The sequence below is a fragment of the Aquarana catesbeiana genome, linkage group LG08 (genome assembly GCF_042186555.1).
Source record: "Aquarana catesbeiana isolate 2022-GZ linkage group LG08, ASM4218655v1, whole genome shotgun sequence".
NCBI lineage: Eukaryota > Metazoa > Chordata > Amphibia > Anura > Ranidae > Aquarana > Aquarana catesbeiana.
Window position 1 is genome coordinate 129,903,416 of NC_133331.1, and position 22,121 is coordinate 129,925,536.

The following is a 22,121-nucleotide window of genomic DNA, read 5'->3' on the forward strand; positions in this document are numbered from 1 at the left end:
CTCCCACCTTCCTACTGTGGACATCCTTCTTTTTTCTTACCTTCTTTCTTTATTCTATCTTGCAGATGTTGTTGTTGATTCAGACTTAATGTCTTGATCTGCTTATTGTTTGTGCCTGTGGAAATATTACCTGGCTCACTGATACCTACTCTAACTTACAGGCTACACATTTTGTTTATTATTATGTAATTTATACTGTTGGATGTTTTTACATTCTCATTCTAGCTGTTTACTATCTTCTTGGCAGTTTCAAAAAGTTCTCATATGCCATGTTTTGTACCTTTACATTTTTTCAATAAAAATTTATTGAAAGTGAAAAAAAACTAACCATGTATAGCCAGATAAAACGAAACTAGAAAAATTGTATCCCTCAAAAGTTTGTCTTCAATCTGACTTTGCTGTAAATACCATTTCAGTGAGGATCAGCAACAAGCTGTCAACATAGGCCACCCCATATTTCTTTATTTTTATTCCTATTTCTCCTTTAAGAATAATAGAAAGAATTTCTGTGGTTGTTTAAAAATTGTGGGGGGGGGGGGGGGGGGAGTTAGTGAGTGTCTTATAAGTAAATCCTCTTAATTCTGTTTATTATATTTGTTTTGCTTTGTGTAACCTCCCACATTTTTAGGAAAAAGTAAAACAGAAATTAAATTTCTATCTAAAATCTTTATTTGGTACATGGACATTATGAATAGAGATCCACATGAAAAAAAAAAATCTTTATTAAATTATAATATTAAACGTGCCAGGGTTTTCATATTCTGGGATTTGTAAGAATGATGTGCTGTACCCCAGAGTATCATTAACAGTGGAAAATATAATTTAAAGATTAAAAAGATTACACAGGCCTGAAAGAAAAGGCATAGAATATAAACCAAGATTAGGAGTGTAGCCTGTTGATAAACTGCTCCTGTAGGAGATCTTCCCGAAAACAATTTTTCCTGAAAAACACAAATAAAATAAAAGTGAAATGACATCTCAGCAAATTCAAGTGCATACAGATATTTCATATTAATATGCCTTTTATTATAAAGAAATATAAAACTGACCTTCCCAAGTGTTTGTTTTTAAATGATATGATTTAAATGAGTGTTTCTAAGATAATAAATATAATATGATAGAAAAAACAATTAAGGTAACCACTTGAGTACTAGCCTATATATACCCCCTCATTACCAGGCTGATTTTCAATTTTCAGTACTGTGATAGTTTGACTGACAATTACTTGGGGCCCCTGAAGATGCGTATTGATGCAAAACTGGTCGGGCGGAGCTTACCTGTGACGTCACTGCAGACGCTTGGCAGCGGCGCCATGTTTTTGGTATAATTCTTGTCTATGTCTCCTCTTGTGAATATAATTGCTGATTACAAATATATGCAATCTGTGATACTGGGCCATGGCGTTTTTTCTGTGTTTCTTTCATGTTATACTGTCATGAAGATTTTGTTGATGTTCCACTGGAGGTTTTGCAAAGTTACTGGAGCCATTATATCAGACTAGCTAGTGGCTACTATAGGTAAATCCTTGATGTGAGATTGCCCCCAGGTTGTTGCTGTTTGCTTTGGGATTTCTTCATGTTAGATCAACCTCCTATAATATAGAGGTCTAATCATTCCAGCAAGAAGTGCCTCTATGGGTGATGGGATATTTCCCAAGATTTTCCTGATGGAATTTATCATCATAGAAATTGTTGAATAAGTTGATGAACTTTGGACTTTTTATTTTTTAATTTTGTTTAAATTTTGTAATCCTACTTTTTGGGTATGAACTGCACATAGCACTTTAAGCATTATTTTGCACAATTATTTATTGCACCATATGAGCAAATTAATGCATATGAATTTTGGTGATGAATTAGGGAAATGTTGTACACTGTTTGCATTTTCTCAGCTTAGAAATTGCACCTATTTTATGAACTGATCATATATTTATTGATTTATCAATGTATTTTTGATGTTTTTGATATGAGTTAAATAGACAGCACATTCACTTCTAGACAGTTATAAGAATACCCCTTGCTTTCTCTTGGTGACAGATGCCAAGAAGGTACTTGATAGAATGAACTGGCATGTCATCTTTTTTGGTCATGAAATTAATAGGCATAGGAGTTTGGATGCTTAGATGTGAGTGTTTGGTATTCTTTTAAGATATCAGATGGTATGAGGCAGGGCTGCCCCCTCTCTCCACTGCTTTTGACACTTACCCTTGAACCATATCTCTGTAGAGTCAGACAAAATTCTGATATCACAGGTATCCAGATTGGAGAGCAACAACATAAAGGGGGTCATTTACCATAGCACGAATATGCGATTGCACGGTAATTAGCACTCAAAATGCCAAATAGCGCTAATTAGCGCCCAAACAGAATTCACAATAGTGCTGGCGAAAAAATACTCCCAAAATCGAATTCACCATAGTGCCCAGACAACAGATAGCGCCCAAGCCCTTACACTTGTTAGGACCTGGAGAATTGCACATGGAAATAATGTTTAGAGCATGATATGTTTGCCTAAATGGTACTGAAATATGTGGTATATTGTTTAAAGATAATCTGCTTTTAAAGTGTGAAAAAGAGATTTCTACACTGAAATATCTTTAAAAGTCTGAGAAGAGCACAACTGAGCATGTGCAGACATGCAAACTACTCTCATTTTAACTTCCATGGCTTTTTTACAGATAGCTTTAGTAAATACCAAAATTAGTGCTGCATTAAAAAGCGTTTCGGGGAGTGAAAATGAGAGTTATGTAGCCCAATGCATGTTTCAGCTATTGATTGTAATGGCACAATTGTAACTTCCCCAAATAAATACTTTTCATGTTGAGATGAATGTATCTTTCTCTCAAGGAAATTGCCCTTGCAACAATGTTGCTTCTTCATCATCTATTTTGTTTTTAGGAATGCTAGAATGTAATGTTTTGATGTTTTGGTAAAATATATTTTTTTCCTGTCACTTTCAGTTGTTGCTGTCCATCTCACAAAAATCTTTACCCAAACTCACACAGGTGTCTTTACAAACAATAAACAATACCATTGCTCGTGCAAATTTATAATGACTCACAATTTTGTGTGTTTTTATTATTTCCAAATGATCATAATTTGAGCCCAAAAAATGTGATATGTGTACCAACATCAGAAATAAAAATGTAATTCCCAAAAATCAGAGGGTAACATCACTATTCTACACTCACACACTAAGAACAACCAAATATCACAGAATAAATCAAGAATAATAACTCCTGACTAATGTAATTCCACCACCTATATGTCCAAAGAAATGCAATATATGTTTAAAACCCAAACATGCAACTTCATGTAGAGAAGTTTTCTGTTCTCCCTATGTTGTTAAACATAACTCCTGACTCAGGGCCTTACATAAATGTAGTATTTATGTGTAGGAGGGTTCCACCACCATTGCAAATTGTGTTATATGTTTTCCATGGGCAAGGACTCTAATCAGCCTTAACATTTCCCCACTACCACTAATTGCAGCCTCTTACCAAGCCAAAACTCACAAAATGACAGCTGTTTAGCTCTCAGCATGTTGACAATAATCAGTCATAACCAGCCTTCAAAATAGATGGCATATGCCAGAAACAGGTTGTTCACTGGCTCTCTGGCCTTCCACAGTACATCTGCATTGATTAACTTCTTGCACCCCTGGGACTTGGGCTTGTTTTACACTGCAGGGATGCAGCCTAAAAACTTGTGGCAGCACAGTGTATCACATGTTAGCACTTCTGCATGGCAGCACTGAGTTTGTGAGTTCAAATCCCAATCCTGCTACCTAGCTAAAGGTTTGTGTGTTGTAAAGTTTTTTTTCACCATGTGCTAACATTTTTGATGGGTTTCACATAATGGAACCCCAAGAAATCACACTATAAATCAAGCAAATGTGGGTTTGCACCAAATCTAGAACTGGGGTGTTTTGGCCCAGATATGGATGTCCAAGTCTGATGTTATGCTGCACACATATTTTACTTTTGGATGCTGATGATGAATGACAAATGCGCTTTGTCACGAATTTGTGTGAAGCACCCCTCACAATGTTGTCATTTCCTGTTTTGGACCCTCCACATGCCCAACAACGTTCGAATTCAATGCTGAGGCATTTTTTCATTTGTAAAGAGTGTGTATTCCTAATGAACAGGTGTGAGCACTTGATGCCTACAAGAAGTGGGTGTGCCCTTCTTGAACAGGTGTGAACACTTGATGCCTACAAGAAGTGGGTGTGCCCTTTACTTTGTGGGTGAGCAATCCTAGCTAGGTTATTTAAAGGCCTGCATTTGTGGCAGGTGTTTGGCCTAAGAACAGGCCAGAATTTTTCTTTGCAGTGTGTATATTGGGTTACAAATAGCAAATAGATATGTTTTTTGTGGGTTTTTTGTGTGTGTGTATGCGGGGGGTAGGGGGGTTGGGGTATGCATAATTCCTGACCCACACCTCACTAAGGCTGTTATTTGATGATTGATCATAAATCTCATGATAGACTTACAACTGCTATGTAATGGTTGAGATGAAAAAGGAGGTTCATTCTAATTAATTCCTTCTGTGTGTGTCAATGTAGTTTGCCTATGGGTGATATCCCATCACCCATAGAGGCACTTCTTGCTGGAATAATCAAACTTCTAAATTATAGGAGGTTGATCTAGCATGTAGAAATCCCAAAGCACAGGAAAAAGGAGAAGAAGACTGGAAGAAATGACGGGGAAGGAAAAGCCGGAGGAAGACTGAAGGGAGAAGGAGAAGATCAGAGGAAGAAGCAGGGGAAGAAGAAGACATTTTTAATAAAGGACTTAAAAACTGGCTATTGTCTTTTGTCACATTACACTACTTTTTTGTTCAATAGGTAGGAGTATGATGTACCCCATACTCATTCACATAGGGGGATGGGGATCTGGGGGCCCCCTTGTTAAAGGGGGCTTCCAGATTCTGATAAACCCTCCGGCCGCAGACCCCGACAACCACTGGCCAGGGTTATCGGGAAGAGGCCCTTGTAACCATCAGCATGTGGGGGGCACCTACCCTATGTTGAGGGTATGTGGCCTGGTATGGTTCAGGATGGGGGTGCTCGCTCTCCCCCCCTTTCCTGACCTCCAGGCTGCATGCTTGGATAAGGGTCTGGTATAGATTTTGGGGGGGACTCCACGTCAATTTTTTTTAAATTTTGGTGTAGGGTTACCCTTAAAATCCTTACCAGACTAGAAGGTCCTGTTATAGACTGGGGGGGCGCACGCCTTTTTTTTAAAATCTATATTGCTGGGAGTCATTATCGCTGCAGTATGTTCTAGGCATCGCACAGATGCACCACTTTACAGGCAGACTAAGGGGACCCCCAAGCACGATATTTCAAGGGTTTTTTCATTTTTATTGTTTCACTTTAAGCATCATTAAAATCACTACTCCTTTAAAAACGACTGTTTTTAAAACTTTTTTTTGCATTGATACATGTCCCCAGGGCAAGATCCAGTTCCCCATACACTTTTTATGGCAAATAACTTGCATATAAGCCTTCAATGAGGACTTTTGATTTTGCAGGTTCGAGCCACATTGACTTCAACTATTCCCGCATATGCCGATTTGACAGGCATGTTTGCTGGCAATAGCGAGATTTTCCATCTGCATGTCTGCCCAGTTGAAGTCTTAATTGGCTTAATTGGGTGCTATTATCGTGTAGCGGTACCCCCGAGGCTGCTGAGTGATGTGGCCCACCTGTCACCCTGCCCAGCCCGGCATTCACTTCCAGACACTCCAAGACAATGAAAAGTCCATCAGCTTTGTTTTTTTGTATTTTACTGAGGGATTAGAACTTGGATAGGTTAAGGAATTTATGGGATGGCCAAAAAAATGTTTTTAAATGGCTTGGGACAATTTAGATACTCTCCTCCTACACAACACTTGCTGCAGATTATCTCTTCTTCTCCCTCCAGCATAGTTCTTCGGGGGCAGCTAGCACATGGTTAGGCCTAACACTGGTTTCAGCCAGGCCTTAGAAAAAGTGCCTTATTACAGGCAGGGACCGTGGGCCCCTATGGTGTAGCAAAAAAAGTGCCGGTGCTAGCTGCCCTCTTTGGTGGAATACTGATCACAGTCAGCCCTTCGTAGACCCTGACAGCCCTCCCTGCTGCAGCGGCCAGACTTCACTGCCAGTAACATCACAGTCTCTCCCGCTAGCTCTACATCTATCTCAGACTGCACACTCCCAGTCCATTCCGGCATGCCTTTCCCAGCTCTCCCAACTGTGCCTGTCACTCACCGACACCTGATGGATACCTCCTGGAGACTTGCCCAGCAGTATTCCCCTGCTGTCCTCTCCTGCTCCTGTTTAGAACACTCCTGTTTAGCCACTGTGCCCATCAATTGCAGCCACTGTGCCATCAAACGCACCCACTGTGCCCATCAAATGCAGCCACTGTGCCCAGCAAACCAGCTACTGTGCCCATCAAACGCAGCCACTGTGCCCATCAAACGCAGCCACTGTGCCATCAAATGCAGCCACTGTGCCCATCAATTGCAGCCACTGTGCCCATCAAACGCAGCCACTGTGCCATCAAACACTGCCACTGTGCCCATCAAACGCTGCCACTGTGCCCATCAAATGCTGCCTGCCACTGTGCCCCATCAAATGCTGCCACTGTGCCATCAAACACAGCCATTGTGCCCATCAAATGCAGTCACTGTGCCATCAAATGCAGCCAATGTGCCCATCACTTGAAGCCACTGTGCCCATCAAACGCTGCCACTGTGCCCATCAAATGCTGCCACTGTGCCCATCAAATGCTGCCACTGTGCCCCATCAAATGCTGCCAGTGTGCCCATCAAATAGTGCCATTCTGCCGCATCAAATGCTGCCAGTGTGCCCATCAAATGCTGCCACTGTGCCCATCAAATGCTGCCACTGTGCCCATCAAATAGTGCCAATGTGTTCCAACAAATGCTGCCACTGTGCCCATCAAATGCTGCCACCGTGCCTATCAAATAGTGCCACTGTGCCCCATCAAATGCTGCCACTGCACCCCGCTCATAGTCTGCCCGGCACTTACCCTGTCTCGGTGGCGGGTCAGGCATGCGGGTGATGGTGGCGAGGGGTGGGACCTTGCAGCGGGTCAGACAACAAGTCCTCCATGTGTCTCCTCCCCTCTTCCTGATAGGCATCCAATCGCAGCACCTGTCCTTTCAGCCAATCAGGGGACGGGTAACAGACCCGCGCACCTGATTGGAGGAGAGGCAGTTCACTGTTTGGAAAGCGAATATTCATTATACACAGAGGGGGGTGGCTGGAGAGAGGGGGCGGTGCTCATGCACCCTTAATGGAGGCACCACCACTGATCTCCAGTTCTTCCACCTGAACAACTCCTCCCCAGCTGGCTGACTCTAGGTATTTAAGGAGGCCTGCCCTCTGCCAATCAAGGTTGGGGATTGGTCAGGGCTCCTTAGAAAACCCCAGACAGCTCCACCTTTCTTCCCCACCTTCCTTCTAGAAGCCTCTAGAAGCAGAAAGGAGGTAACCAAAAGGTGAAGCTAGCTGTGAGTCACCAGCCTACTCTAAGCCACTCCCAGCCTACAGATGAAAACAAACAGGCCTAGCTTTCAGCTAGGCCTGCCTAAATTTACCTGCACTGACAAAAATCTCAACTCTATCACCTACTTAAGTAGAGGGTGCTACATGCGCAATCGCATATTTGCGCTATAGTATATGACCCCCAAAGTGTCTGCATTAGGGATGAGCTTCGTGTTCGAGTCGAACCCATGTTCGACTCGAACATCGGCTGTTCGGTCGTTCGCCGAATTGCGAACGATATGGGCCGTTCGCGCCAAATTCGTGTGGCGCGTCACGACCCATAATTCACTGCGGCATCGCAGTGCATTGCTGGCTGATGATTGGCCAAGCATGCACTATGACCCGCATGCTTGGCCAATCACAGCGCCGCCTGAACAGAGAGCCGTAATTGGCCAAAGCCAAGGAGGCTTTGGCCAATTATGGCTCAGGGGATTTAGTACACGCCCCACACTATATAAGGCCGCCTGCACAGCGGCCCTGTGTAGTGTGTGTTCCGGCGTTCATTCAGAGAGAGAGAGAGAGACAGACAGTGACATTTGATTTGAGTTAGATAGATTAGGCAGAACAGTCAGTCAGTTAGATGCACTTACAGTGTTTTGTGTATATATATGCATCCCAGGTGTTGCATATATATATATATACACTGTATTCATTTTAGCTAGATCCGTTCTTGTTATCTTCCTACTGACAGGCAGGCTTGTCTTGTTACAGTATTTACAGCTACCTGAAGAAAATTACTGGTTTTCTTTTGATCCTATTAGTACCACAGTCAGGCAGCTAGACTATTTACAGTTAGTGCAGTGCGTCCTGCTCACAGTGTTCAGCTAGATCCGTTCCTGCTATCTTCTTACTGACAGGCAGGCTTGTCTTGTTACAGTATATACAGCTACCTGAAGAAAATTGCTTGTGTTCTTTTGATCCTATTAGTACCACAGTCAGGCAGCTAGACTATTTACAGTTAGTGCAGTGCGTCCTGCTCACAGTGTTCAGCTAGATCCATTCCTGTTATCTTCTTACTGACAGGCAGGCTTGTCTTGTTACAGTATAGACAGCTACCTGAAGAAAATTGCTGGTGTTCTTTTGATCCTATTAGTACCACAGTCAGGCAGCTAGACTATTTACAGTTAGTGCAGTGCGTCCTGCTCACAGTGTTCAGCTAAAACTACAAGTTAGTGGGGTGCGTCCTGCTCACAGTGTTCAGCTAAACCTACAAGTTAGTGGGGTGCGTCCTGCTCACAGTGTTCAGCTAAACCTACAAGTTAGTGCGGTGCGTCCTGCTCACAGTGTTCAGCTAAACCTACAAGTTAGTGGGGTGCGTCCTGCTCACAGTGTTCAGCTAAACCTACAAGTTAGTGGGGTGCGTCCTGATCACAGTGTTCAGCTAAACCTACAAGTTAGTGGGGTGCGTCCTGCTCACAGTGTTCAGCTAAACCTACAAGTTTAGTGCAGTGCGTCCTGCTCACAGTGTTCAGCTAGATCCGTTCCTGCCATCTTCTTACTGACAGGCAGGCTTGTCTTGTTACAGTATAGACAGCTACCTGAAGAAAATTGCTGGTGTTCTTTTGATCCTATTAGTACCACAGTCAGGCAGCTAGACTATTTACAATTAGTGCAGTGCGTCCTGCTCACAGTGTTCAGCTAAAACTACAAGTTAGTGGGGTGCGTCCTGCTCACAGTGTTCAGCTAAACCTACAAGTAAGTGGGGTGCGTCCTGCTCACAGTGTTCAGCTAAACCTACAAGTTAGTGCGGTGCGTCCTGCTCACAGTGTTCAGCTAAACCTACAAGTTAGTGGGGTGCGTCCTGCTCACAGTGTTCAGCTAAACCTACAAGTTAGTGGGGTGCGTCCTGATCACAGTGTTCAGCTAAACCTACAAGTTAGTGGGGTGCGTCCTGATCACAGTGTTCAGCTAAACCTACAAGTTTAGTGCAGTGCGTCCTGCTCACAGTGTTCAGCTAGATCCGTTCCTGCTATCTTCTTACTGACAGGCAGGCTTGTCTTGTTACAGTATATACAGCTACCTGAAGAAAATTGCTTGTGTTCTTTTGATCCTATTAGTACCACAGTCAGGCAGCTAGACTATTTACAGTTAGTGCAGTGCGTCCTGCTCACAGTGTTCAGCTAGATTCATTCCTGTTATCTTCGTACTGACAGGCAGGCTTGTCTTGTTACAGTATAGACAGCTACCTGAAGAAAATTTCTGGTGTTCTTTTGATCCTATTAGTACCACAGTCAGGCAGCTAGACTATTTACAGTTAGTGCAGTGCGTCCTGCTCACAGTGTTCAGCTAAACCTACAAGTTAGTGGGGTGCGTCCTGCTCACAGTGTTCAGCTAAACCTACAAGTTTAGTGCAGTGCATCCTGCTTACAGTGTTCAGCTAGATCCGTTCCCGTTATCTTCTTACTGACAGGCAGGCTTGTCTTGTTATAGTATATACAGCTACCTGAAGAAAATTACTGGTGTTCTTTTGATCCTATTAGTACCACAGTCAGACAGCTAGACTATTTACAGTTAGTGCAGTGCGTCCTGCTCACAGTGTTCAGCTAAACCTACAAGTTAGTGGGGTGCGTCCTGCTTACAGTGTTCAGCTAAACCTACAAGTTAGTGGGGTGCGTCCTGTTCACAGTTTTCAGCTAAACCTACAAGTTAGTGGGGTGCGTCCACCTCACAGTGTTCAGCTAAACCTACAAGTTAGTGCAGTGCGTCCTGCTCACAGTGTTCAGCTAGATCCGTTCCTGTTATCTTCTTACTGACAGGCAGGCTTGTCTTGTTACAGTATATACAGCTACCTGAAGAAAATTACTGGTGTTCTTTTGATCCTATTAGTACCACAGTCAGGCAGCTAGACTATTTACAGTTAGTGCAGTGCATCCTGCTCACAGTGTTCAGCTAAACCTACAAGTTAGTGGGGTGCGTCTTGCTCACAGTGTTCAGCTAAACCTACAAGTTAGTGGGGTGCGTCCTGTTCACAGTGTTCAGCTAAACCTACAAGTTAGTGGGGTGCGTCCACCTCACAGTGTTCAGCTAAAGCTACCTGTAGAAGTTTGGTGGTGTTCTCATACTACAGGCAGGCAGTTGATTTTGCTAGCTGCAGTATCAGTACATATATATATATATATATATATATATATATATATATATATATCCCAGCTTAGTACAGATACAGGCCATTAGTATGTCTGGAAGGCCAAGAAGGAGAGGCAGACAGTCACAAGCCAATAAGAGAGGGCAAGCAGGCTCTGTGTCTAGTGCTGGTTGTGGAGACGGTGCATCCTCATCAGCATGTGGCCGTGGGACACGCTTGGCCTTTTTTTCGGCAGCTGGCCGTGTTGAGCCGCAACATGCGGAAGACTTGGTCGAGTGGATGACCAAGCCGTCCTCATCCTCCTCATCCTCTCTCACCCATGCCCAGGGTACTTTGTCTGGCAAAGCAGCGGCCTCTTCCCTCGGCTCAATGTCATCAGTGACTCCTTACCTAGCCCCACCATGTCCTCCTGAGGAGTCCCTCGAACTGTTTGACCACAGTGTTGGGTACATGCTCCAGGAGGATGCCCAGCGTTTGGAAGGCTCTGATGATGATACTGAGCTAGATGAAGGCAGTAACATGAGCACGGACAGAGGGGGTGCCCAAGAAGGACAGCAATCTGGCAGTCATGCTCCCCCTGCTGCAGCATACTGCCAGGTTTGCTCCAGTGATGAGGAGGGAGGGGATGATGAGGTCACTGACTCAACGTGGGTGCCTGATAGGAGAGAGGAGGAGGAGGAGGCGGCACATCACCAACGAGGCAGGATGCCCTCCAGGGGCCAGCCTAAGGGCAGCACATTGACTGCATCACACCCCAAAGCTCCACATGTGCAGGGCGCTGCAGTCTCTGCGCGTTATTCAAAAAGTTCTTTGGTGTGGGCCTTTTTTGAGACGAGTGCATCAGATCACACCGCTGCTATTTGCAACATATGTCTCAAGCGTATCTCGCGTGGCCAAAACATCTCCCGCTTGGGTACCACATGCTTGACCAGACATATGTTGACCTGCCATGCAGTTTGTTGGCAAGCGTATCTAAAAGACCCACACCAAAGAACAAAGAGGACCTCTCCTTGCTCCTCATCAGCTGAGATGTCCAACCCCACTATACCTTCAGTCCTCTCTGAGACCTGCACTGAGAGGAATGAAGGTGTAGAATTAAGTGTGTCACAGCCAAGTACTTGTGGGCAATCTGCTTTTGGTACACCGACGTCAGATTGTACCAGGCAAATTTCCCTGCCCCAGCTGCTGCACCGCCGAAAGAAGTTTGCTCCCAGCCATCCACATGCCCAGCGGTTGAATGCTAGCTTGGCAAAATTGCTAGCACTTCAACTGCTGCCTTTTCAGTTGGTAGACTCTGCCCCCTTCCGTGAGTTTGTGGAATGTGTGGTTCCTCAGTGGCAGGTACCCAAACGCCACTTTTTCTCACGGAAGGCGATTCCGGCTCTCTACCGGCATGTGGAAGGCAATGTCCATGCCTCGCTGGACAGGGCGGTCAGCAGTAAGGTGCATATTACTGCTGACTCATGGTCCAGCAGGCATGGACAGGGACGTTACCTAAGTTTCACGGCGCATTGGGTGACTCTGCTGGCAGCTGGGAAGGATGCAGGACAAGGTGCAGTAGTGTTGGAGGTTGTTCCGCCACCACGCCTCCAAAATGCTAATGATTGTGACACACCTCTCTCCTCCACCCCTCCTCTTCTTCTTCCTCCATGGCCTCTTCCTGTGCTTTGTCCTCGGAACCAGCGGTGCTCCGTAGCCGTTCAAGGGGCTACGCAAGTACGCAGGCCAAAAGATGCCATGCGGTGCTTGAGCTGGTGTGCTTGGGGGACAGGAGCCACACTGGGGCAGAGGTTCTGTCAGCTCTGCAGGGGCAGGTTCAGAGGTGGTTGACGCCACGCCAACTTAAGGCAGGAATGGTGGTTTGCGACAATGGCACCAACCTCCTCTTTGCCCTCCGACAGGGACAAATGACCCATGTGCCCTGTTTGGCTCACGTCCTTAACTTGGTGGTGCAGCGGTTCTTGGGCAGGTACCCGGGCTTACAGGATGTCCTGAGGCAGGCCAGGAAAGTCTGTGTGCATTTCCGCCGGTCATATAATGCCAGTGCTCGGCTGACGGACCTCCAAAAGGAGTTTAACCTGCCCAAGAACCGCCTAATCTGTGACATGCCCACCAGGTGGAACTCAACGTTAGCCATGCTGCAGCGGCTGCACACGCAGTAGAGGGCCATCAATGAGTACCTGTGCGACTATGGCACCAGGACAGGGTCAGGGGAGCTTGTTTTTTTTTCCCCACGCCAGTGGGCCATGATCAGGGATGCATGCACTGTCCTGTCACCATTTGAGGAGGCCACGAGGATGGTGAGCAGTGACAGTGCATGCATCAGTGACACTGTCCCCCTTGTCCACCTGTTGGAGCACACGCTGCGTGGAATAATGGACAGGGCACTTGAGGCAGAACAGAGGCAGGAAGAGGAGGACTTCCTTAGCTCTCAAGGCCCCCTTTATCCAGACAGTGTTCCTGCGTGCCCGCCGATCACACAGGAAGAGGACGAGGAGGAGGAGGAAGAGGAAGATTGTGTCAGTATGGAGGTGGAGCCTGGCACTCAGCATCAGCAGCAGTCTTTAAGGGATCAGTCCCAAGAAACACATGGACTTGTACGTGGCTGGGAGGAGGTGGCTGCGGACCATGTCGTCCTTAGTGACCCAGAGGACTCCGGACCGAATGCCTCAGCAAACCTACGCTGCATGGCCTCCCTGATCCTGCAAAGCCTGCGTAAGGATCCTCGTATTCGTGGTATCAAGGAGAAGGACCAATACTGGCTGGCAACCCTCCTTGATCCACGTTACAAGGGTAAGGTTGCGGACCTTATCTTGCCATCGCAGAGGGAGCAGAGGATGAAACATCTTCGGGAGGCCTTGCAGAAAGGTCTGTGCAACGCGTTCCCAGAGACTAGGAGGTTACAAACTCCTGTTTCTGGACAACGTGTTGCTGAGGCTTCGGTCAGTCAAAGAAGGAGCGGTGGAGAAGGTGGCCGTCTGACCGATGCGTTCAGACAATTTTTTGGTCCGCAGCCCCAAGGTATGATCGTTTCCAGCAACCATCGCCAGCGTCTATTTTACATGGTGCAGGAACGCACATTCAGTGCTGCTGGAGGCGTGGTAACCAATCACAGGGTGCGTCTGTCCACCGACTCGGTCGATCGACTGACCTTCATAAAAATGAATCAGTCTTGGATCACCACCAGCTACCAAGCACCTGATGCTGATGTAACCGAATAATTTTTTTGGAAATCTCAGATCCCTTCAAAGACTGCCTATGCTGATGCTGAGTGACTATCCCTGAGTAATTATCCTCTTCCTCCTCAATCATCACGCTGATAGCTTGTAAGAACATTTTTGGTTCTGGGCACCACCACCAGTACCTAAGGCACAATTTTTCAGCCCCTGTTTAACAGGGGCATGTAATTACAATTTTTGATGCAATACTTTGCAGCAGGGCTCGTTCCTGCATTCCAACTAGAGTGTCTGTGAGGGGTTGCAGTGTTGTGGCACCAGCACCAGTGCCTAAGGCCCAATTTTTCTGCCCCTGTTTAACAGGGGCGTGTAACTACAATTTTTGATGCAATACTTTGCAGCAGGGCTCGTTCCTGCGTTCCAACTAGAGTGTCTGTGAGGGGTTGCAGTGTTGTGGCACCAGCACTAGTGCCTAAGGCCCAATTTTTCTGCCCCTGTTTAACAGGGGCGTGTAATTACAATTTTTGATGCAATACTTTGCAGCAGGTCTCGTTCCTGCGTTCCAACTAGAGTGTCTGTGAGGGGTTGCAGTGTTGTGGCACCAGCACCAGTGCCTAAGGCCCAATTTTTCTGCCCCTGTTTAACAGGGGCGTGTAATTACAATTTTTGATGCAATACTTTGCAGCAGGGCTCGTTCCTGCGTTCCAACTAGAGTGTCTGTGAGGGGTTGCAGTGTTGTGGCACCAGCACCACCACCACCACCACCACCACCAAAGGCCCAATTTTTCTGCCCCTGTTCAACAGGGGCATGTAATTACAATTCTTGATCTAATATTTCACAGCAGGGCCCATTTCTGCACCCACCAAGAGCGAGTGAGGACTTACAGTGTTGTGGCACCAGCACCACCACCACCACCACCAAAGGCCCAGTTTTTCTGCCCCTGTTCAACAGGGGCATGTAATTACAATTCTTGATCTAATATTTCACAGCAGGGCCCTGTGAGGGCTTACGTTGTTGTGGCCACAACAACACCTAAGGCCCAAATTTCTGCTGAGTATATAGGGCAGGCCCCTACTTTCAAACATCTAACTTACAAACGACTCCGACTTGCAAACGGAAGGAGACAACAGGAAGTGAGATGAAATCTACCCCTAGGAAGGGAAATTCTCTCCTGTAAGAGTTAATATGGGAAAAACATTTCTCCTTTCCACTGATGCTTTCCAATCCTTGTTCCACAAAAAACCCCAAATTCTCAAAAAACATTTGTCATTGGGACAAAAAGTGAGGTGAAATCTTCTAAAGAGGAGGAAAAACAGCAAAACAAATGTCACAGGGGTGATAACCCTTCCCTATGTTTTCCAAAAAGCTTAAAAAAGATTTTTGTGCTGGAGCTAAACACGTTAAAAATGTACCCGTTCAAAATGACAAACAGATTCTACTTAACAACAAACCTACAGTCCCTGTCTTGTTTGCACCGCCTGTATACTGCTGTTCAGAGTATATAGGGCCTGGTGGCCCCACACCTTTCCTTATTTTAATTTGGGTGCGGGGTTCCCCTTAATATCCATACAAGACCCAAAGGGCCTGGTAATGGACTGGGGGGTACCCATGCCGTTTGTCTCACTGATTTTCATCCATATTGCCAGGACCCGACATTACATTAAACCCGCAAGCAGTTTTAAATGAGATTTTTTCCTTTAAAAATGACATTTGGTGCAGGGACTGTTCTAAACACGGGAAACACGCACCACTTTACAGGCATACTATAGACACCCCCCAGGTATGAAATTTAAAGGAATATTTCACTTTTTTTTTTTTTTACTTTAAGCATCATTAAAATCACTGCTCCCTAAAAAACTGCCGTTTTTAAAAGTTTTTTTTGCATTGATACATGTCCCCTGGGGTAGGACCCGGGTCCCCAAACCCTTTTTAGGACAATACCATGCAAATTAGCCTTTAAAATGAGCACTTTTGATTTCGAACGTTCGAGTCCCATAGACGTCAATGGGGTTCTAACGTTCGTGCAAACTTTCGGTCCGTTCGCAGGTTCTGGTGCGAACCGAACTGGGGGGTGTTCGGCTCATCTCTAGTCTGCATATGCAAATAACATGTTCTCACTCACCAACCCAACTGTTTCCCCACCCAACCTACTTAATGAGTTTGATAACTACGGCTCCTTATCCAGTCGGAGAATTTATTTTACTAAATCTAAGGCGATGAGGGTGGCCATGTTATCAAGTTAATGAAACACCTACAATGTAACTTTAAAATTAAGTGGACTACAAATGCATTGAAAGGCTTGGGGACTCATTTCTCCCACATTAAAACACATTTACTCACTTATTTCTTACCTCCCCTTGCTGTTGTGAAGAGAATGTTTCAAAAGTCACAATGAGGCCTTTTCTCCTGGTTCGAGGGATGTAATATCATTAAAATGTCTGTTTTCCTGAAGTTTCTAAACCTATTTCAGGCACTTCTGATCTTTGTTCCTACATCTTTTTTTAACTACTTCAGCTCGGGAAGGTTTACCCCCTTTCATGACCAGGCCATTTTTTGCAATACGGCACTGTGTTACTTTAACTGCCAATTGCATGGTCATGCGGCTCTGTACCCAAATATGTCCCTTTTTCCCACAAATAGAGCTTTACTTTGGTGGTATTTGATCACCTCTGTGGTTTTTATTTTTTGCGCTATAAACAAAAAAAGACAGACAATTTTGAAAAAACACCAATATTTTTTACTTTTTGCTATAAAACATATCTAATAAAAAAATGGTAAACATCAATTTTCTTCATCAATTTAGGTCAATATGTATTCTGCTACATATTTTTAGTAAAAAATCCCAATAAGCATATATTGATTGGTTTGTGCAAAGTTATAGCGTCTACAAACAATGGGATATGTTTATGGAATTTTTATGTATTTTTTTTAAATGGTAATGGTGGCGATAAGTGACTTATAACAGGACTGTGATATTGCGGCGGGCACTAAGTGACACTTTTTTGGGGAACAAGTGACACTAATACTGTGATCAGTGCTAAAAATATGCACTATCACTGTACTAATGTCACTGGCAGGGAAGGGGTTAACATCAGGGGCAAGCAAAGGGTTAAATGTGTATCTAGGGAGTGTTTTCTAACTGTGGGGGAGGTGATTGTACTGTAGGAAGGTAGAGATCCGTGTTCCTGCTTAGAAGAAACACAAGATCACTACCTTCCCTACTGACAGAACGGCGATCTGCCTTGTTTACATAAGCAGACCACCGTTCTGCTTCTTTCCTGAATGATCACCGCCAATTACAGCGGAAGCAGGCCGCTGGTGGCGCGCATGAGCACCCCAGATTCAGAAGTACAAAATCACGTACAGGTAAGTGATTCTGCACAGAGGAGCCACCACTCTGCAATAAATGTACGTTGGGCAGTCGGCAAGAGGTTAAGCAAGTTATTCTTCTCTTTACCAGTTTTGTCTGTGCATTCTGGAGATCTAGATTGCATTACTATCCTTACCTAAACAGCATGGAAGTCTGGTACTACCGGATGCGACTACCAGGCTGTGCACCTCGTGAGACTGATTGATTGGTGCCGTCATGGCAACCTTAAACTTTGGTCAAGAATGGAACAATCTACATCACCAATTCCCTTTCAAAGAGCCCCCTGAGGTTATTCGGACTTGTCTCTCTTTCTCAGGACCACCCAACGATTGGCCCAACCCTAAAGATACGTGACCAAATCTTTTCTACCACTGATCTATCTCCAAAACACTCACCACTCTACTCTATTCTGGGTTACCTGCTCTTTAGCCTGGGACTTGAACAGGGTCCTTTTTGCAACCTCTTGGATTCCCAAAATTATCAAGCCTCACATTTCACCTAGTATTCTTCTAGGTGGTCATCCTTGGACAATCTAAAGGTTATTTTTTGAGTTCTTATGGTCTGGACTTTTGGAAGGCTATACAATTGTCCCATTTCTTGGGAACCCTTCCTGCTGTGCACTTCTTTCTATGCCTTCTGATAGCATACGAAAAACTCTAAACTGATTCGGGACCAATTTGAAACTCTCTTTCTCTGACATGCTCCCTACTGACCACTCCTTGCAAAGATGGCAGTAACCACCCTTTCTTCAGAGATGGGAGGCCAACCTGAAACAATCTTTTGATCCTGCCCAGTGCAGGAGAACTATTTATCTTTCTCTCAAATCCTCTATCAGCACCAGAGTGCGATGAAATACAAAATTCTTACACGGTAGTATCGCCCACCTTTGGTTCTGCATAATTGCTTCCCTACAGTAGCAGACCATTGTTGGAGATGCCAGGTGGGACTGGGTGATATGCTACATATAGTGCCTTAAAAAAGTATTCATACCCTTTGAAATTTTCCACATTTTGTCATGTTACAACCAAAAGCGTAAATGTATTTTATTGGGATTTTATGTGATAGACCAACACAAAGTGGCACATAATTGTGAAGTGAAAGGAAAATTATAAATGTTTGGCAACATTTTTTACAAATAAATATGTGAAAAGTGTGGCGTGCATTTGTATTCAGCCCACTTTACTCTGATACCCCTAACAAAAATCAAACGGAACCAATTGCCTTCAGAAGTCACCTAATTAGTAAATAGAGTCCACCTGTGTGTAATTTAATCTCAGTATAAATATAGCTGTTCTGTGAGGCCCTCTGTTGTTTGTTAGAAAACCTTAGTGAACAAACAGCATCATGAAGGCCAAGGAACACACCAGACAGGTCAGGAATAAAGTTGTGGAGAAGTTTAAAGCAGGGACTGGCCTGACAGGGCAGGCAAGGCGAGCATTCATCAGAGAAGCAGCCAAGAAGCCCATGGTAACTCTGGAGGAGCTGCAGAGATCCACAGCTCAATTGGGAGAATGTATCCATAGGACAACTACTAGTCGTGCACTCCACAAATTTGGCCTTTATGGAAGAGTGGCAAGAAGAAAGCCATTGTTGAAAGAAAACCATATGAAGTCCCATTTGCAGTTTGCCATGTGGGGGACACAGCAAACATGTGGAAGAAGGTGCCAGTGACGGCTGGTGAAGTTTTAGGATGGAGGCCAGACCCCGTCCTTCCTTTTTGACCCCCCCACTTCTCATAAGCCCCACCCCTTATATAATCCACCCACTCCGTCCCCTGTATTCCACCCATAGTGTCGGGTGTATACAGCTCAGCATCACAGGACAGAGCATATAGCTCAGCCTCACAGATCAGGGTATATAGGTTATATAGCTCAGTATTATAGATAGGGTATATAGGGCAGCATTACAGATAGGGTATATAGGTCAGCATTACAGATAAGGTATAAAGGGCAGCATTACAGATACGGTATATAGGGCACCATTACAGATACGGTATATAGGGCAGAATTACAGATAGGATATATAGGTCAGCATTACAGATACAGTATATAGGTCAGCATTACAGATACAGTACATAGAGCGACATTACAGATACGGTATATAGGGCAGCATTACAGATAGGATATATAGGTCAGCATTACAGATAGGGTATAAAGGGCAGCATTACAGATACAGTATATAGGGCAGCATTACAGATAGGATATATAGGTCAGCATTACAGATACGGTATATAGGTCAGCATTACAGATAGCGTATATAGGGCAGCATTAGAGATATGATATATAGGGCAGCATTAAACTCCCCCAACATGCGGGACTGGCAGTACAACCACCTCCCCCCTACGGATGGCTTGCGGCACTGGTGGCACTGGAAGCACCCACCACCCCCCCATAGTTGGCTCGCGGCACTTGCAGCACACAACCCCCCCGCAGGTGGCTCGCGGCACTGGCAGCACCAACCCCCTTTCCTCATGCGGGTGGCTCGTGGCACTGGTGGCACTGCACTTACCAGGCTGTGGAGAGGATCCTGCTCTTGCTCCACTCTCCTCTCCTCTACAGTGCAGGCAGCAGCGGCGGCAGAGGTGTCCGCTCCTCATGTTTCCTCCGCTTGCCAAAGCGCCGCTAGGCATCCAATAGGAATGCTTGGTGCTTTGACCAGCTTTTCTTCAGCAGGGACAGGGAAGCTGGTCAGAGTTGAAGATGGATGGAGCCAAATACAGGACAATCTTAGTAGAAAACCTGTTAGAGTCTGCAAAAGACTTGAGACTAGGGCAGAGGTTCACCTCCCAGCAGGACAACGATCCCAAACATACAGCCAGAGCTGCAATAGAATGGTTTGGATCAAAGCATATTCATGTGTTAAAATGGCCCAGTCATAGTTCAGACCTAAATCCGATTGAGAATCTGTGGCAAGACTTGAAAATTACTGTTTACAGACGCTCTCCATCCAGTCTGACAGAGCTTGAGCTATTTTGCAAAGCAGAATGGGCAAAAATGTCACTTTCTAGATGTGCAAAGCTGGTAGAGACATCCTCAAAAAGACTTGCAGCTGTAATTGCAGTGAAAGGTGGTTCTACAAAGTATTGACTCAGGGAGGCTGAATACAAATCCACGCCATACGTCACAGATTTATTTGTAAAAAATTAAAAAAAAAACATTTATCATTTTCCTTCCACTTCACAATTACATGCCACTTTGTGTTGGTCTATCACATAAAATCCCAATACAATACATTTACGTTTTTGGTTGCAACATAACAAAATGTGAAAAATTTCAAGGGGTATGAATACTTTTTTAAGGCACTGTATATTATGGTCCTGCTTAATATTGTCTGAGTAAGAAGGATTTTTTCTTTTAATTACAGATTTTACACTTCCAGATCCCTCTTTCTACCTACCCCATAACTCCTGTATCTCACTGAATACTTACAGTAGATTGATTCTTCATCATGTTTATACCGCCAAAGTCTGCATCCCTCTGAAATGGAAAAACTCACAACCCCCATCCCTGTCCATGGTGGATTACAGAGGTGAAGTAAATGAACACAAGGGACTTAATGCTCTCTTCGCAAAACATTTATGATGTTTATTTGAAAACTTGGTTCTACTACTACTGGGCTGAACATTTTTCTTGTCAAATTTGTTTATTGATTTTGAAAATATAAACATTGGTACAATTAACAAAATATTGATTACATTAAATGGTAGCATTAGTTGAATTTACATATCAGATCTTAGTATTTCTTGTAGTTACAAGCAATGAAAGACTTAAATAGACTATATGTTGTAGAAAGACTAAGGTGTTACAATCAATTTTAACAATTATATAATCAAGAGCAACAAAAAATTAAAAAGTTGTTAAACTTTTAACTTTGAGTAATATGTATTAAAGAAATAATATGAATTACTACGAGAATCAGTTATTTATAGTAGGATATTAGAGCTTACTATCTATTATTGTATTATAATTGAACATTATAAAAGTAAATGTTTCGCTACCATTTCGTTATGTAAAAATAAATAGGAGAAGACAGGATAGAATAAGGAGAAAAGAAAATAATTAAAGGAAAGTAAAGATAAGAAGAAGAAAAAAAAAAGTCTGGATTAGTAGAGGTTTCCGGGGATTTCTTAGTAACAATATGTACAGAGTATCTTTTTATCAGTTCTTCAAAACAAAGTTATATAGTTACCAAGGTCTTAGTAAAGAAGTGTCAAAATTAGGAGAAAGAAAGTGGGTCACCCAAGGACTCCAAATTTTCTCAAATTTAGATATGTTATCGTTGGATATGGCATCTGTTTTCGAGAGGATCATGGCCTGTAGTATTCTATTCGTAGTTTCAAAAAGCATTAATGATGAGGACTTCCACGCTTTGGCGATGGTCTGCTTTGCAGCTGTGGTAATTTGTAGAAGGAGTTTAAATTGTGTATAGGAGATTTGGGTAGGCTTTAAATTTAGAAGCACAATTGTCGGATCTGGGATGATAGTTTTCTTGAATAATTTAGAGAGCATTAGGAATAACTACAGTATGAAAAGATATTTTGGTATTGGCCCAGAATTTATCCCATTTGGATGAGTCCATGTGAAAACCAAGATCATTCTCCCATTTTTCCACATAGGGGGGGATTTTTGTATCAGGAAAAGCATTCAGGTGACTATACAACATTGACACAAGCCCCTTTGAGTGGGGGTCAGTTTTACAAATACGTTCAAAATGCGTTATGTCACATAGATTATCTATACCTTGTATAAATGGCATCAATTTTTTTTTGATCTGTAGATAACGAAAGAGTTCTGAATCTGGAAATTGATGGGTTTCACATATTTCAGGAAATGTTTTAAGTGAAGTGGTCGTTATCAGGTCATAGAGTTGTGTTAAATCAGCAGAAATCCATTTTTTAAAAAGTTTTAGGAGATGTATGAGCTGGGTAGA

The 22,121-nt window shown here is 44.0% G+C and overlaps 1 protein-coding gene across 1 annotated transcript in view; it reads right to left on the reverse strand.

Moving 5' to 3' along the window:
* Positions 1–673: 673 nt before the first annotated feature.
* The window catches only part of HTR7 (5-hydroxytryptamine receptor 7), a 329,036-nt gene continuing 307,588 nt past the window's right edge, over positions 674–22,121 (reverse strand). Inside the window, exon 3 of the mRNA XM_073596393.1 lies at positions 674–941. Coding sequence (XP_073452494.1) covers positions 881–941 — 61 coding nt within the window. The 3' untranslated portion in view covers positions 674–880. The remainder of the gene's footprint in view (positions 942–22,121) is intronic.